This window comes from Chiloscyllium plagiosum, unplaced genomic scaffold (genome assembly GCF_037043375.1).
Source record: "Chiloscyllium plagiosum isolate Xiang-an unplaced genomic scaffold, Cpla_swu_hap1 HiC_scaffold_18, whole genome shotgun sequence".
In the NCBI taxonomy this organism is placed as follows: Eukaryota; Metazoa; Chordata; class Chondrichthyes; order Orectolobiformes; family Hemiscylliidae; genus Chiloscyllium; species Chiloscyllium plagiosum.
The window spans coordinates 70364764-70381900 of record NW_028270156.1 but is presented as its reverse complement, the minus strand read 5'-3'; the positions used below and the strand labels follow the sequence as shown (position 1 = coordinate 70381900).

At 39.6% G+C, this 17137-nt stretch overlaps 1 protein-coding gene across 1 annotated transcript in view; it reads right to left on the bottom strand.

The window, feature by feature from the left end:
* LOC122557967 (inactive serine protease PAMR1) overlaps positions 1–17137 on the bottom strand; it is a 155576-nt gene that overhangs the window by 63620 nt on the left and 74819 nt on the right. The window contains exons 7-8 of the mRNA XM_043706264.2: positions 2820–2990; positions 119–325 (exon numbers count right to left, since the gene is read on the bottom strand). Of these exons, the coding sequence (XP_043562199.2) occupies positions 119–325; positions 2820–2990 (378 nt within the window). The remainder of the gene's footprint in view (positions 1–118; positions 326–2819; positions 2991–17137) is intronic.

Here is a 17137-nt window from a genome sequence, read left to right as displayed (position 1 = left end):
TGAAACTATGAGCTAGCAAATGTTAGCAAAGAAATGCTAAGCAGTTTCTAAGTGGTTCAGATACTTGAGTTATGTTTTAAATTTTAGTATTTGAGTATGGTCACAAAAGGTGTGTTACCTTTTGTACAAGTCGGTTGCTTCCCCGTCCATGTTCCATCCTGTTGACACCTTCTTTGTGCACTACCACTCAGGATAAACGAATCTCTGCAGGTGAACTGCACACTGGTGCCAATGGTTACATAGCCTGTGCTTACATTTTCGCTTCTTGGGAGAATTTTTTGTTGCCCATTCAGTGGCACACCAGGGTCAGGACAGCTCTTGCTCTCTGGAATTAGAGATCAATGTCACACTTCATAGAGCAGTCAGAATAGTGTACAAAACATGCCCAGAAAATAACAGGCTATATAATGGAAGTTGTTGCTTGTATTCCATCAATATAAGAGTGCTTTAGATTCTGACAGATAACAAAGAGCTTTACATTGGCAAGAATGATTACATAATATATAGCATAATATATTTGTTCAGTAACATATATGTCTGTGACCAGCTATAATTACTATGTTTATAGCCAGGAGGGCATTTTAAATGTATGACCTAGACAATATAGCATGCCTATCCTGATGGACATTATGTGTACAAAATCAACAGGACATATTTTATGTGTGTGGCCAATATGACAAATTGGGTTGGATTTTGACAAAGTCATAAAGAGCTGTTTAAAAATAGTAGGGGAACCCATTACCAGGATTCCCAACCTTACTCCTGCTGCTCCTAAGTTTTGGTGCTGTGGGATAAAGGCACACAAGTGACAAGCAAGCAACCAGCAACCCCAGAGTTTGTTGGGCTCCATAACTGGATCTCCCAACTCTGTGTAATTTGTTAGAGTTGGGTTGGCTTGTCCATGACTCACGGTTCATGGTCGTAGAGTTGGGTTGGCTTGTCCATGACTTATGGTTCATGGTCCCTCACAGGAATCATGAATAGTAGTTTGGATTGAGGAATCTCTTACAAGGTAAAGTTAAAGGTCTTACTCATACTATCATCTTTTTAGTCGAGGGTGCTGCCACTTTAAAAGACCCAGAGGGTGAGACCTTCAGTCTCGTCTAGAACTAGCTGTGGAGGTGTGAGCACCATTACTAAAGTATTCCTGTTCAGATTTACCATTTGTCTATCTGGTTTGTAATTCCTGGCTCCAATTGAAACACCAATATAACACATACCTCTCCACGATAACTCATGCACCGCACCACCACACGTTATACATCCTGTACAGAACCAATTCGAAAAACTGCATGTGTGGAACTGCTTAAAAAATCTGCCCTGAGTTTAATTTTACAAAACTGCTTTCCTACAGCCCTACAAAGTATCAATCAACTAGACCATTAAAGTATCAATAAAAAAAATTGACACCTTGTACAAATAAACAGTGAATCATTGACAAAAATGAATACAGGAAAATTGGTTTATTATAATATTATAATGCTGTCAAACAAGCAAAGTTTACCTTCTCTGCACCCACATTAACAGTGTTAATCTTTTTATGGTAGACTGGGCTCTCAGCCAAGCATGCTGAATGAGATTCAACACATAAGGATCACTGACAAAATGAGTTGCTCTTGTAGGAGCCAGCATGGATTGAGCTAAGTGATCTTCTTCCATGTTGTAACCTTTCTGGAATTCTGAAGGTTGGCTTAGAGTAGAGGAAGTTTTCCTCTAAGCTTGGCCTTATAATACTTCCCAAGAAAGTTTGTAATGTTAAACTAAAGCCGAAGGAATACTTTGTGTTGAAACCAAAGCCTTAGGGATACTTAATATTGACATGACAGCAAAGAAGTACTTAACATTAACACTGGAACTAAGAGTACTTATTAATGGCATTGGAACCAAAGAAGTACTTAATATTGTTACAAGAGTGAAGGGCGTATTTAATCTTAATACTGGATCCAAGCCAGTATCTACTGTTTTTGCTGAAATCAAGGCAGTAATTAACATTGACAATAAAACAAAGGCAATATTTAATATTGGCAGAGGTGCTGGGCAGTAGGAAATTTTGACACTGCAGCTAATGGATTTAAACTTAACAGTGGAGCTAAATAAGTCATTAATACTGGCATTAGTCCATATTGTTTCAACCACAAATTAACTCCTCCATGTCCTGAATAGACAGGTTACATGTCCTCTATTGATGCATGTGGATTGCTTCATGCAAAGAATATGCCCACCACCTGATTTTATCTACGTGAACCTGGAACTGAAAGCTTTTCACTTTCATATTATCACATTTTACATTAATGAATACAAATGTATTTTTAGAAGTTCTGGTCCTTTGTGTTGTGGACACATAGCCACTGGGAATTAGGTTCACACTGGTTTGTTAATTTCATCTCAACCCAGTAGGAGGAGGAAATTATTTAAAATTTCCTCACCCCTTCAGCTGAACTTGAGGTGGGGAGGGGGGAAAACTGCCTAGCAAGCCCCAGAGTCAAACTAAGATTTCACACTAACCATGCCATTCTTTGACTAACATTGCCTGTCTGTTATGATAATTTATTTACACATTTGCCACTTTATTACCACTCTATTATTAAGAAAGGAGGTAAGGAGAATAGTTAACACAAGTAGCATTAGAGAGTTAGGAAACAACTGTAATTAAACAAGACATCCAAGTACAGAGGAGATCACAGGAGATTTGCTCTTTAAACTGCTAGGGCTAAAATCATAAATATATTAATGATATAAGTATAAAGGTTGTCATGTTCTTAGGAGAAATGTTGTTTCTGCTTCTCAATGCAAAGGATTTAAATATCACAATGTCTTACCACAGCGCGGTGTACTCACGCTCCAGTTCCCATCCAGTTGACAAGTGGCAATGTTACTTCCAACCAACTTGAAATTGGCATCACAACTGTAGTAGACCTGGGAACCAAACCGGAAATCGTCTCCTTCCACTGTACCATTGACTGGGGCCATGGGATTCCTACATATCACCACTGATAGGTCACACAGTTGATAAACGCATTTTATTACAAACAATTCAACAACTTTTGTAGTAATGCAAGTTCAAGAACATTTAATAATTTACTGGATACTCAAACACAAGGCAAGTCTCTTCTTTTGATTCAGCCTTAACAAGAAAATGACAGGCATCCGATTCCTGAAAACTTTAGAACAGACATGGAACACCATTGGTTTCTGACTCCCTTTCAATAAAAGAAACAAAAAGCCTTAGATTCCTGGTTCCTTTACCAGGTAACTGTAAAGCCTATGACTCCTGTAGCCCTCACTAAGAGATTGGCAAGATCTCAAAGTCTATCCACCATCTACAAGGCACAAGTCAGGACTGTGATGGAATACTCCCCAGTTGTCTGGATGGATGCAGCTCCAATAACACTCAAGAAGCTTGACATCATCCAGGACAAAGCAACCCGCTTAAATGGCACCACATCCACAAACATTCAATCCCTCCACCACCGGCGCTCAGTGGACCAGTGTGTACTATCTACAAGATGCACTGCAGAAATTCACCAAAGATCCTTTGACAGCACCTTTCAACGATTTCCATCTAGAAGGAAAAGGGATGCAAGCACTTGGGAACACCACCACCTGCAAGTCTCTCTCCGAGCCACTCACCACCCTGACTTGGAAATATACCGCCGTTCTTTCACAGTTGTTCAGTCAAAATCCTGGAATTCCCTCCCTACCAGCATTGTTGGTCAACCCACAGCAAGTAGACTGCAGCGATTCAAAACGGCAGCTCACCACCACTTTCTCAAGGGCAAATAGGGATGGGTTATCAGTGCCAGCCAGCCAGCAATGCCCAAGTCCCACAAATGAATTTTAAAAATCAATCTCCTGAGTCCTCCACAATCTGCACTCAGTAAACTGTCACAGGAGTTGGCAGAAAATACACGTTTCTTCAGATGAAGTTCACTTTGCAATACTAGACTGAAAATGGTGATTTCTTTGGGATTTCTCTTAAAATTGGGATTTCAATTAAGTTTCCACCATTATTAGGGCAGAGGAGAAGTAAACACAATGGAGAAATTCTCGACAAGATGCCTTTCAGTTCCGCTTCAATAAACTGTTACATTGTGGCAGACATCAAGGCATATGGAGTCAGGGGACAAATAGTTGAATGTTTGGTAAATTGAGTTAAAACAACAGAAAGCAGAATATTAGATTGAAGTATAACTGTTCAGATTGGAGGAAGACATAATACGGTAATCTACAGGGATCAGTGCTGGGAACACTATTTAGACTTTACGTTAATGAGTTAGACTTGGGAGCAAGTAGCGCAAATCAAAATTTGCAGATTATGCTAAACAAATAAAGAACAAAATAAAACTATAAATTACCATATATACTTATGTAGAAGTCAAATTTTTTAGATTACTTTTTAAGGTTAGATTGATGGGGGTCAACAATTACATGGATACTACTTTTGAGGGGCTGAAATTCATTCTACATTCCAAAATACTGTATCATTAATGGAAACCCAACTGATCTCGAAACAAAGAAAAAAAACACAACAAATTTTGCAATTATAGGACAAAGACAGTAGAAACAAAAATGAATTAGTAAGCTTTTATTTATACATACAAAAAGTAAATTAGAAATATAATAGTTTTAAATTACAATTACACCTTAAATTAAGTGTGTCAAATACAAAAGTTCATTAAAATCCACCAATATCACACTGTTCAACACAAATAAAGTTACATAATTGTACAGATGAAAAAAAATTAATTTCCTCATCATGACATTTATGTACAGGATAATACCTTGACTCACAAATATTGATCTGCTATTTGTGAAGAACTAGGGTCAACTTTTACACGAGATATATGGAAAATTCCAGACTTTTTGGCCAAAAATAGGGGATTGATTTTTACATGAGATTGACTTTTACTCGAGTATACACAGTATAAAAAGTAGAATTAAAAGCTATCAAGGAAATTAAAAGTGCTAAGTGTTGGAAGTTACTTCTAGGGATATACCGTTCAGTAGAAGTGAAGCTATGTGAAACTTCTATAGAATACTGGCCAGGTTGCAATTAGAACTGAGTGCAGTTCTGGGCTTCAAAATATAAAAATGATAGCAGTCTTGGAAAAAAAATACTAAAAGGATTTACAAAGCTAGTACAAGAATTGAGCAATTACAGTTATGATGAGACACTACACAAATTAGAATGATTTTCTTTCAAAAATAGAAGACTGTGGGGTGATCTGACAGATCTTTAAAACTGGATGTAGATGTGGAATGTTTCCACTTGTGGACAATTCAAACCTAGAGGCTTTAATTATAAGATATTTACTAATAAATTCAATTGGTGAACAACAAGACGTTTCTGCACTCAGAATAGTTAGGATGTGTTATGCAAAGAAACAAATGGTTGAAATGCTTTACAAAGAAAACTAGATGAAAGAGAGAGGGAATAGAGACATTTGTTGGAAGTTGGATATAACATAGATGGAATAGAAGGAGACCCATGTGGGGTATAAACATAGCTCAGTCTAATAGGCAGAATGGCCCATAGCTATGCAAATGATTCTGTATAATCCTATGCTGGAACAACTGAAAACTGACTAATTCTAATACAATAAAGGCACCCTAAAAAAATCATGAACCTGTCTATGAAGAATGAATTCAACATTGCTTTATATATTGTGTACAGTGTAGTTTATTCTATATTTCGTCTATACAATCAATTTGTCTTTGCTTTCCAGGCTTTGGACAAAGGTTTTTCTTGGATCAACCAGCAGCAAGTGAACTTCCTGTGGATTCTATGGACTTATGATGCTGTGTACAGGGAAGAATAAAGCCAAATCTTGTAAAGTCAAGAGTATGCAGCATCAACAAAGTCTGACTGATTAGCTCAGGTAATTTCTATGTACAGTTCAAAACTAAACAGGGTTGGAGTATCAAAAGAAATGGCTACTCATGTTAATGGTTTGTTTGTAATCCATGAGCAAACAAATGTACATTGTTTTCTTTGAAATTACAGCAGTCAAAAACAAACCTGTGCTGTCTGGGTTTCTGTGATAATTGAAGTGACCACCATCAAATTATAGCTTTCCAGAACACAGGAGGATGGGAGTATTACTTTCGAAATGGAGCTATTCAGCAAGGAGGGGTACAGAGGTATGAAAGGAGTTAGTTACTGTTGGAATTAAGCTATCCAGATCACAACAGAATGGGGGATTAGTGACAAAGAGTAGCTATCCAGACTTTTACAAGGGGAGATAAGGTGACGTGGGCAGGGGAATTACTAGCAAAAAGGGAGCTTTCCAGATCACTGAGGGATGGGAGAATTGCTGCTGTAAAGGAGCTATCCAGATCTCAGGGGATGTTTTGGAAGGAGTTGTTACATAATCAAACTATCCAAATGTGGGTAATCACCCTACTTATGGCAATCATATTTCCATTATGATTTATCAACATGTCACAACAATCTAGGTAAAAATCCCAGAAAAAACAATGTAGAACAACAGGATATCAGATAAATCCAAAACATTTTACCACATTGCAGCATCAAACACCAGTCAACCTCTACACAAATCAGTGACTGCCAAAAAACATTCAGCAAAATAGTACTTAAAAGGAGCTATGTTCCTTAATGGAGCCATTATCACCTCAGGCACTATCTGTATGGGAGCAGTAAACATCAAGTTATCGCAGTTCATCCCACAAAGATGAGTCCCAACTCCCAACATCTATGAGAATGTGTATGGTCATCTTGAGATCTAATTAAATTAAATTTAATTTAATTTAATTAATTTAAAATAATATAATTAAGCAAATAATCTGGTAGTGATCGAACTACAAGTAGGCAAATTAATTTAAACATAGCAGCCTTAAAACTAAACTAAATTTTGGAGGCAACTAACATCTGAAGAATATTTCTTCTATCTTTCTGGAACATGAACTTGTTAACTATCTGCAAACTATCTCCACTTATCCTGAAATTTCTAACTATTCTTAGACATGAAATTCCCACCTGCCAACTAGTCATAGAGTAATATAGCATGGAAACAGACCCTTTGGTCCAACCAGTCCATGCTAATTATAATCCCAAACTAAACTCGTCCCACCTGCCTTCTCCTAGCCCATATCCCTCCAAACATTTCCTATTCATGTACTTACCTAATGTCTTTTAAATATCGGAACTGTAGCCACATCTACCACTTCCTCTGGAAGTTCATTCCACACACGAATCACTCTCTGTGTAAAAAGATTGCTTCTCTTTTGTTTTAAATCCTTCTTCTCTCACCTTAAAAATATGCCCCGAGACTTGAGATATTCCACCCTATGGAAAAAGCAACTAATATTTACCTTATCTATACCCGTCATTATTTTATAAACGTCTATAAGGTCACCCTTCAACTTTCTACTCTCCTGTGAAAAAAGTCCCAGCCTATTCATTTTCACCTAGTCACTCAAACTCTCCATTGCTAGCAACATCCTGCTAAATCTCTTCTGAACTTGCTTCAGCTTAATAATATCCTTCGTAACACAATGTGACCAGAACTGGACACAGTACTCCAGAAGAGGCTTCACCAAGGGAGTTGCTAAGGTGAATAATGGTCCCTTGGAAGATGAAACCGGAGAGTTAATAGTGGGGAACACTGAAATGGCAGAGATGCTAAATTAATACTTTGCCTCAGTTTTCAAGTAGAAGACAGTAGTCCCATTCCTATTGAAACGGGAGGCTATAGAAAAGGTAGAACAATCAACATCGATAGGGAAAAGATACTCAGCAAACTATTCGGATTGAGGGCAGACAAGTCCCCCAGGCATGATGGCTTACATCCTAGGCAGCTGAGATTGTGGATCCATTGGTTACAATATTCAAAAATTCCCTAGACATGGGAAAAGTTCCAGTGGATTGGAAAAATGCTAATATTCTTATTCAAAAAGGGAGGGAGGCAATATGTGGGAAATTATAGATTAGTTCAACATTTGTTGTTGGAAAAGTGTTAGACTCAATTATCAAGGAAGCAATATCAGGACATTTGGAAAGTCAAAATGCTTTCCATCAGAGTCAACATAGGTTTATGAAGGGAAATTCATGTTTGACTAATTGGCTAGAGTTCTTTGAAGATGCAACAAGCAAAGTGGATAATGGGGATCCTGTAGATGTAATATATCTGCACTTCCGGAAGGCGTTTGATAAGGTGCCACACAAAAGGTTAATTCACAAGGTTGGATCACATGGGATTAGGGATAATTTATTAGCTTGGATAGGTTACTGGCTGATGGAGAGAAGACAAAAAGTCAGGATGAATGAGTTTTATTCTGGATGGCGAGAAGTAACTTGTGGGGTGCCACAGGGTTCAGTCCTTGGCTCCCACCTATTTATAATATACATAAACGACTTGGATTCAGAGATAGAAGGCCCTATAGACACATTTGCGGGATGACTTGAAAATAGGTGGGACGGTAAATTCCATTGAGGAAATAAGAACCTTATAAATGGATACAGATAGGTTATGAGAGTTGGCCAAAGTGTGGCAGTTGGAGCTTAATGTGGATAAGTGTGAGACCATGCACTTTGTTTGGAAAAATGGGAGGTGACCTATTTTCTAAATGGGGAGAGATTTCAGGGTGCTATGGTACAGAGGGAACTGGATGTCCTCATTTACGAGGCACAGAAAACTAGCATGCAGGTAATGCAGATAATACAGAAAGCAAATGGAATGTTGGCTTTTAAAACTAAAGGAATGGAATATAAAGTTAAGGAAATGTACAAGTTAAGCAACTGTACAAGGCATTGGTAAGACTGCATCTGGAGTGTTGTGTACAATTTTAGTTACCTTATTTGAGGAAAGATATAGTGGCATTGAAGGCAATTCAGAGGATTGATCCCAGGGATGAGAAGTTTGTTGTATGAAGAGAGATTTAACAGTTTAGGCCAATATTCTCTGGAATGTAGAAGAATATGGGGAGATTTGAGATGATAAAGGGTATGGATAAAATAGACATAGAGTGGATGCTCGTCTCGTGGGTCATTCTAGGAGAAGAGGTCATAACCTTAGGATAAGGGGTAGCAAATTTAAAAGAGTTGAGGAGTAACTACTTCTCCCAAAGGGTTGTGCTACCTCAAAGTGCAGTGGATGCTGGGACAGGGGGAGTTAGACAGATTGTTAATTGGTAATGGGTTGAAGGGTTATGCGAGAAGGCAGGAATGGCGGTAAGGAGCATATCAACCATGATCGAATGGTGGAGCAGACTCAATAGGCCAAATGGCATAATTCTGCTCCTATATCTTATGAACGTCCTATACAACCTCAACATAACATCCAAATTCCTATATTCAAAGATCTGAGCAATGAAGGTAAGCATGTTAAATGCCTTCTTACCACCTTATCTTTATGTGATGCATATTTCAAAGAATTATGTACCTGAACCCCAAGGTCCCTCTGTTCTGTAACAGTGGCCCAAGGCCCTACTTTAGTTGTATAAGGCTTATCTTAGTTTGTTTTACCAAAATGTAATACCTCGCATTTATCCAAATTAAACTCCATTTGTCACTCCTCAGTCCATTGACCCAATTGATCAAGATCTCTTAGTAATCTTAGATAACCTTTTTTACTGTCCATGCTTTCTATATTCTCATTGAAATCATTTATATAAATGACAAAACAAATGTGGACTCAGCACCAATCCCTGAAGAACACTGCTGCTCCAGTCTGAAATACAACCCCCCCACCATCACTCTCTGCCTCCAGTCATTAAGCCAATTTTGTATCCAATTGGCAAGCTCACCCTGAATCTCATGTGATATAACTTTATTAATTAGTCTACCTTTTTAAAGGCTTTATTAAAGTCCAAGTAAACAATGTCTACCACTCTGTCCTCATCAATCTTCTTGGTTACTTCCTCAAAAAACCTAATTAAGATTTTTTTAGTCCTTTTGAGATGCTTTATAATTTCCCAGAAAGTGTAGTTCAGACTTCCCAGATTTTGAATATCTGACCGTTCAATTTAAAACACCCCAAAAAGTGACCATCAACTTTAAGCAGAATCAATCAAAACACTTGATAGATTTAAAGATGGTAGAAAAATGATTTTTCAAGATGATTATCTGGGGACTGATCGAAAAATACCTCAGTACGGCTACTATGGAGCATTAAAGGATTCAGACTTAACTGATAATTAAAACTCCAAAACAGAATGAAGTATTTGAACTTTCACTACAATGGATAGGCTCTTCAATGAGACAAAAATAGTGTCCTTGCATTTACTTGGATAGCTAGGGTACTTGATTTAGAAACATCATCCCTGGACATCTTTTGGAGTGGTCACGTGCTCTTTGGACAGGAGGTCAGGCAGGTAGACTTTGGGATTATTCATGTAGACATGAACATGCCTATAAAGCGTATAAGCCTTTTGGGCTTGGTAACTGTTAAGGAATTGTCAAAGTTGTCAAGTGTTTTAAATTTTTTTAAAAGTCTGTGGAGCTTTTTAAAGTTAATAACTGCCATTTCCCTTTGACTATTGACACATATTGGGGGTGCCATTAAAGGGTTTGTGTTGCATGACTGATTCTACTATCTGGCCCATATCACAATCATTTGATTGATAGTTCCATGAGGTTGTAGAATGCAATGGCTTTTTTCATAAGAGCTAAAAGCATTTGAGTGAAATAGCAGTTTTTCTACTCAATTTCTTGAATAGGATTTTGTTTTAGTCAATGTCCACATATAACCTTATTACATTTCAACATTTCTCCTGACATTTGTCCATTGTGCATAATAAATGAACTGGCACAGAAGGAATGCACAAAGGTGGGGATGTTAATTGGGTATATATTGGCATTGACAGTATATAGGGCGTGGACACAGTGCCATAGGTTATCATACAGATATGATGGGTTTTGTAGGTGGGTGCAGGGTATTAGATGATATGAAGATTTTGCGGAGTTTCAAGGTAAGTACAGTGTATAAAGTGAAATTCAAGGGCAGTGGCAGAATTGTGCGAGAAGATCAAGGAGGCCTATTTCAACATTGGCAACAACTCACTGCATCTTATATGCATTGAGGTACTAGGCAGTGACAGGTTGCTTTTTAGGGGACTACTGTTTGTTAACTTTATTAAAGGCACATTAATATGCAGCTTCCTATTTTACAAAATGCTCTGAACAAACTAGATGCCAAGAATTCTTGAAATGGAAGTCAGAGTAGTTACTGCTGGCTATGAACAGCCCCCAATTGTCCAATATGAAATAGCATCTCAGATCACAATCTGTGGACATCAGCCCCACAAATCTCTCATCTATGGGCATTGGGATTGATATTTTCCAATCCCTCAGGATCCTAATGTCACATTTGTGATCCACTTTGCCAGCCATTTAAGAAGGACAGACCAGCACAGCAGGTGCACTGGCATCTAGTATTGAAAGGTGCTGCAAGAGTATTTTACATGCAGAAACAGGTCACAGATTTGACCAGGCTGCATCTCAGGGCTGCTCACTCACTCAGCATCTCCTGTGCTTGAATTTCCAAGGGATGAAGTGGGGAGCAGCAGCATGGAGTTTCGAACTGAAGGGCCTTTGAATGATTCCTCCTCTATCTAGGTACCTCCTGGCACTGTCCTGGACACCTGGAATGTGTGCCGAATCCCACTGCTGCCATTCCTTTGGTCCTGAGCAGCAATGGCTGGGACAATGATAAGCTGGTGTGTATACACCCTGAGGGTGCTGGACCTGGCTCTCCATGGCAGTGCCAACATGCCCATGGATGTAGCCAGTGATCACTTGTTTGAGGCAGCTGGGGACCACTGTGTATCTGCACTGCTGTAACCTCTAGGCAATCCCTGTCTGGTTCTCTTACTCTTCCCTGTACGTGTGGAGGAAGTGTCTGAGTGCTGACATCACAGGGTCTTCCCTGGTCTGGGACTGAGCAGGGGCCTGGTACCTGGCAGACCCCGAGTTCCAGCAATCTGGGGCATTTCTTCCTCAGCCAACTGTGAAGCTGTCATCGTGAGATGTTTACCAGATTGTGCCCCCAAACTTTCTAAATGCAAGCTCTTATCAAGATTTCAGTATCAGAGCTAGTTGGGGCGCAGGAGGCAACCTTGCTGATACTCCCTCAAAAGCTTCAATCCTCCCAAGACCAGAGGTTGAGGAGTTGGTGGAGCACAGGTCGCAAACTGAGACACAAGGGAGCGAAGGCTTAGCATCATTGGTTAGAAGTGGCGTGGAATGAATGAGATTGAAAGTAGGGTTAATGTGGAGAGTCACAGTGGAATTAAGAGTGATGTTTACTCAATCGACAGGGCATGGATGTTCGGCATCCCCACATGAGCAGTCCCACTCTTCCCCTGTGAGGGACAAGACTTTCACTTTATGGAGGGTGAGAGGAGCCTGATGTCAGGCACCATTCCATCTGTCTAGACCCTTTCTGCCCTATTATGACCTGTGCTTTCCTGGAATGAGAGAAAGGAAGGAATTAAGTGAGAGAAAGTGGGTTGCACGGCTGTTAGTACTGGGACAGCTGGCTGAAAGATGGTAAGATATCTTGGGTGAGTGAGTAGCCAGCATAGAGGTCACATAGGTCATGTACATAGTGATTTGGGAGGTGGGGTGAGAAATGAGCGTGACGGATGGAGAAAGATGTTGAAGCAACAGTGAGAGTGGTAGAACATAGGCCTTGGAAGGAGGTAGGTGAAGTAAAAGAGACCGAGGAATTGTGAAGCAGCAGAGAGAAGAGTGTGACACTTAATCTGGTGAAGTAGAGAAAATCACTGACCTTTTTTGTGGCACTGCTGGCCATTCCTCCACACTTTGGAGACTGTACTAACCCACGTACCAACTGCAAACTAGGCTGTCAGGGTCTACTGCCGAGGTCTCCTATGCCTGGCTTCCACAAAGAGGATGTTCCTCCTCTGCACCTTTCGCTCCAACAAGACCTCCAGGTCCACATTGGAGAATGGTGGCTTCAATCTCCTACTCTCTGACATCTTCTAACTAAATGTCAGTCAGTGAGCAGGGCAGGTTTGTAATGCCAGTGCCTGCCTTGAGAAGCTGGGGTGCTGGTGTTTGGGTGGATATCTGAGGCCTTCCAGGAATGGCACTTAGTAAGATGGAGCTAGAATCAGATGAGAGGAATGCTATAGGTTAGGATAGGTAGTTAATGAGGTGAATTTGGTAAGATATGGCAAGAAAATTCACGAGGTCTCGCGGTGAAAACACTCCAGAAAAAGAATTGATAAAAGTAGCAATTAGCCAAGAAAAGAAAATGTAAGATTCAGTCCCACAGCTTCTTGTTTCTTTTAGTTAGAGACTGTGGAGATACTGCTTTAAACCAATGTGACTGTGTAAGGAGATGGCTGCAGTTTTAAAAATTTTGTTGACAGGACCTAATTTTGTGAGTTTTGTATTATGTTGTGTTTTCCTAGAACACTGACAACAGAAGCAGACATCACAAAGCTAATGGGATCTGAAGTAAAGGAAAACTGCTTTATATTAATGTTTTGATTGGCTCCTGACAAGTCAATCACGCTTTCTTTGGAGCCAATGCAGCAGGAACCCACCTAGTCTGCAAAGAGAAAACATCACAAAATATCCCAGTGCGTCCCTCTTGTGTGGAGATGCTGTAAAGATTCCAGGAACAGTTGTCTGTTCCATTCATCTCTCTCTGCAAATCCCCTAATGATGTAAGAATAAAAGAAGATAGTGAAGTGTCAAATTCTCAACCAGTAAGTGAAAGATACCATCTGTGTGCAAACAACCATGTGTCAGCAGCAAAGAACAAATAGAAATTTTAAGGAAGTGAAAGAAACAACTCATTGAATCTCATGATCTAAACTTGGGCTATCAAACTCTGTTTTCTTGATTTTGTTTTTGTTTTCCATCCTTAATATTAAGGTATTGTGTGAGTTTAAAATCATGCAACACCAGGTTATAGTCCAACAGGTTTAATTGGAAGCACACGAGCTTTCGGAGCGCCACTCCCTCATCAGACAACCACCTGATGAAGGAGCGTCGCTCCGAAAGCTAGTGTGCTTTCAATTAAACCTGTTGGGACTATAACTTGGTGTTGTGTGACTTATAACTTTGTACACCCCAGTCCAACACCTGCATCTCCAAATCATGTTTGGGTTTGTGTGTCTGACTGTTTCTGATAGGAGGAAGTTAAGAAAGCGTAAAGTACAATTCATTGCGTTGTAAATTAGTAATGAATATTTCTCAATTGCCATTGGTTAAAGACAATTTATTCGTAATAAAATGTTTTTGTTGCTGAGTGCAGAAACATTACAAGAGTTTATCAGATAGATAGGTTGGGAATGTTGAACAGTTTGATGAAATCTGTTCACAATTGTGATACCTCCAAGCATAGTGGAACTTAATTTCCAACACTTAATTTCCAGGTTGGAAATGAGTCATTCTTTATTCACTCGTGGCTGGCTGGCCAGCATTTATTGTCTTCTCCTAGTTGTCTCCAACAGGGTGATATTAAACAGCTTTCTTGAACCTCTGCAGTCCAAATGCCCACAATGCCATTAGGGAGGGAATTCCAGGATTTTGACTGAGCAACAGTGAAGGAACGGTGATATATTCCCAAGTCAGGATGGTGAGTGGCTTAGAGAGGAACTTGCAGCTGAGGTGTTTCCATACATCTGCTGCTGCCCATATTCTTCTAGATAGAAGTTATCATGGGTCTGGAAGGTATTGTCTCAGGATCTTTGGTGAATTCCTGCAGTACGTCTTGTGGATAGTACACAATGCTGCTACTGTGTGTCAGTGCTGGAGGGAATGGATGTTTATGGGTGTGATGTCAATCAAGTGGGCAGCTTTGTCCCAGAGGGTGTTAAGCTTTTTAAGTGCTGTTGGACCTGTACCCATCCAGGCCAATGGAGAGTATTTTATCACATCCTAACACGTGCCTTGTGGATGATGTATAATCTTTGGGGAGTCGACAGGTATGTTACTCACTGCAGTAATCCTAGCCTCTGACCTGCTCCTGTAGCCACTGGATTTATATGATGAGTTCAGTTGAGTTTCTTGTCAATGGTAATGCCCAGGATGTTCATAGTGGAAGAATCAGTGATGGTAATACCATTGAATGTCAATGGGCGATAGTTAGATTTTCTCTTATTCGAGAGGTCATAGCCCAGCATTTGTGTTACATGAATTTAGGTGACAAGCAATGCTTGTCATTGTTTTAAACTTTCTTTGTAAAAGAAACTAATTTAGAAAGCAAACAGTAAGCTTATGATGCTATGTTAAAGGCAAAATAATGAAACTTGATTATGAGCGTGTTGAGTTTTGTTGGTGTATTTTGTTGGGTATAAATTTTTATGTTCCTTGAATGTCTGCAAATCATTGACTTAAAGGTCACTCACCCTCAAGGTGTGATCTTGCATGTTTTTTTTGTTGTTAACCATTGCTTACCGTATTATGGTTGAGATTTAAAATTGGATTAAACTTTAAACTTTATTATTATTCTGCATGGAGCTCACAATCTGAGGTTACATTTTGCATTTTGAGTTCATAATTTATATTAAGAATTTACATTTCAGTGGTACATAAAGACATGAAAGTGAGGATCTGATTATTGAGTGTACAATTAAGTAATAAGTAGATCTGTGGGAAGTAATCAGTAATAGGATTTTATTGATGTTTGATCATACAGAACTTGGATATTACTGAAAAAATACATACTATGTCAAGGGTATTTGCCTTGCACTCTACAGGACAGAATTACTAATTCAAATTTTATGCGGCATAAGGGTTTCCAGAGGAAAAAAAAACATTCAACAGAAAGTAACACTGGGCCTCCATTTCAAGTACACAAAATGTGTTGAACTGGTATGTCTTATTTTATAGTTTCACTGTTTGTTTTCTTCTAGGAAGAGAGCAATGACTGGATGACAGTAGACTCTAATTGGTAGAGGTTTGCCTTGTAAATTACCTTGATGACTGCAAGGTAAAAGGTTCTGCAAAATCTGTCTTTATTTCAGCAATATGGATTTTATTATGTCTGTACAAAACTTCCACATAAAAGAGTTACGGTGAAATGCAAATTGATGAAAGGATCATGATGTTGTGGTAGAATATAGAACATAGAACATAGAAAAATATAGCGCAGTACAGGCCCTCGATGTTGCGCCGATCCAAGCCCACCTAACCTACACTAGCCCACTATCCTCCATATGCCTATCCAATGCCCGTTTAAATGCCCATAAAGAGGGAGAGTCCACCACTGCTACTGGCAGGGCATTCCATGAACTCACGACTCGCTGAGTAAAGAATCTACCCCTAACATCTGTCCTATACCTACCACCCCTTAATTTAAAGCTATGCCCCCTCGTAATAGCTGACTCCATATGTGGAAAAAGGTTCTCATGGTCAACCCTATCTAAACCCCTAATCATCTTGTACACCTCTATCAAGTCACCCCTAAACCTTCTTTTCTCCAATGAAAACAGCCCCAAGTGCCTCAGCCTTTCCTCATACGATCTTCCTACCATACCAGGCAACATCCTGGTAAACCTCCTCTGCACCCGTTCCAGTGCGTCCACATCCTTCCTATAGTATGGCGACCAAAACTGCACACAATACTCCAGATGCAGCCGCACCAGAGTCTTATACAACTGCAACATGACCTCAGGACTCCGGAACTCAATTCCTCTACCAATAAAAGCCAGTACGCCATATGCCTTCTTCACAGCACTATTTACCTGGGTGGCAACTTTCAGAGATCTGTGTACATGGACACCAAGATCCCTCTGCTCATCCACACTACCAAGTATCCGACCATTAGCCCAGTACCCCGTCTTTTTGTTACTCTTACCAAAGTGAATCACCTCACACTTACCTACATTAAACTCCATTTGCCACCTTTCTGCCCAGCTCTGCAGCTTATCTATATCCCGCTGTAACCTGACACATCCTTCCTCACTGTCAACAACTCCACTGACTTTCGTATCATCTGCAAACTTGCTCACCCAACCTTCTAGCCCCTCCTCCAGGTCATTTATAAAAATGACAAACAGCAATGGTCCCAAAACAGATCCTTGCGGAACACCGCTAGTAACTGCACTCCAAGATGAATCTTTACCATCAACTACTACCCTCTGTCTTCTTTCAGCCAGCCAATTCCTAATCCAAACCTCCAACTCAACCTCAATGCCA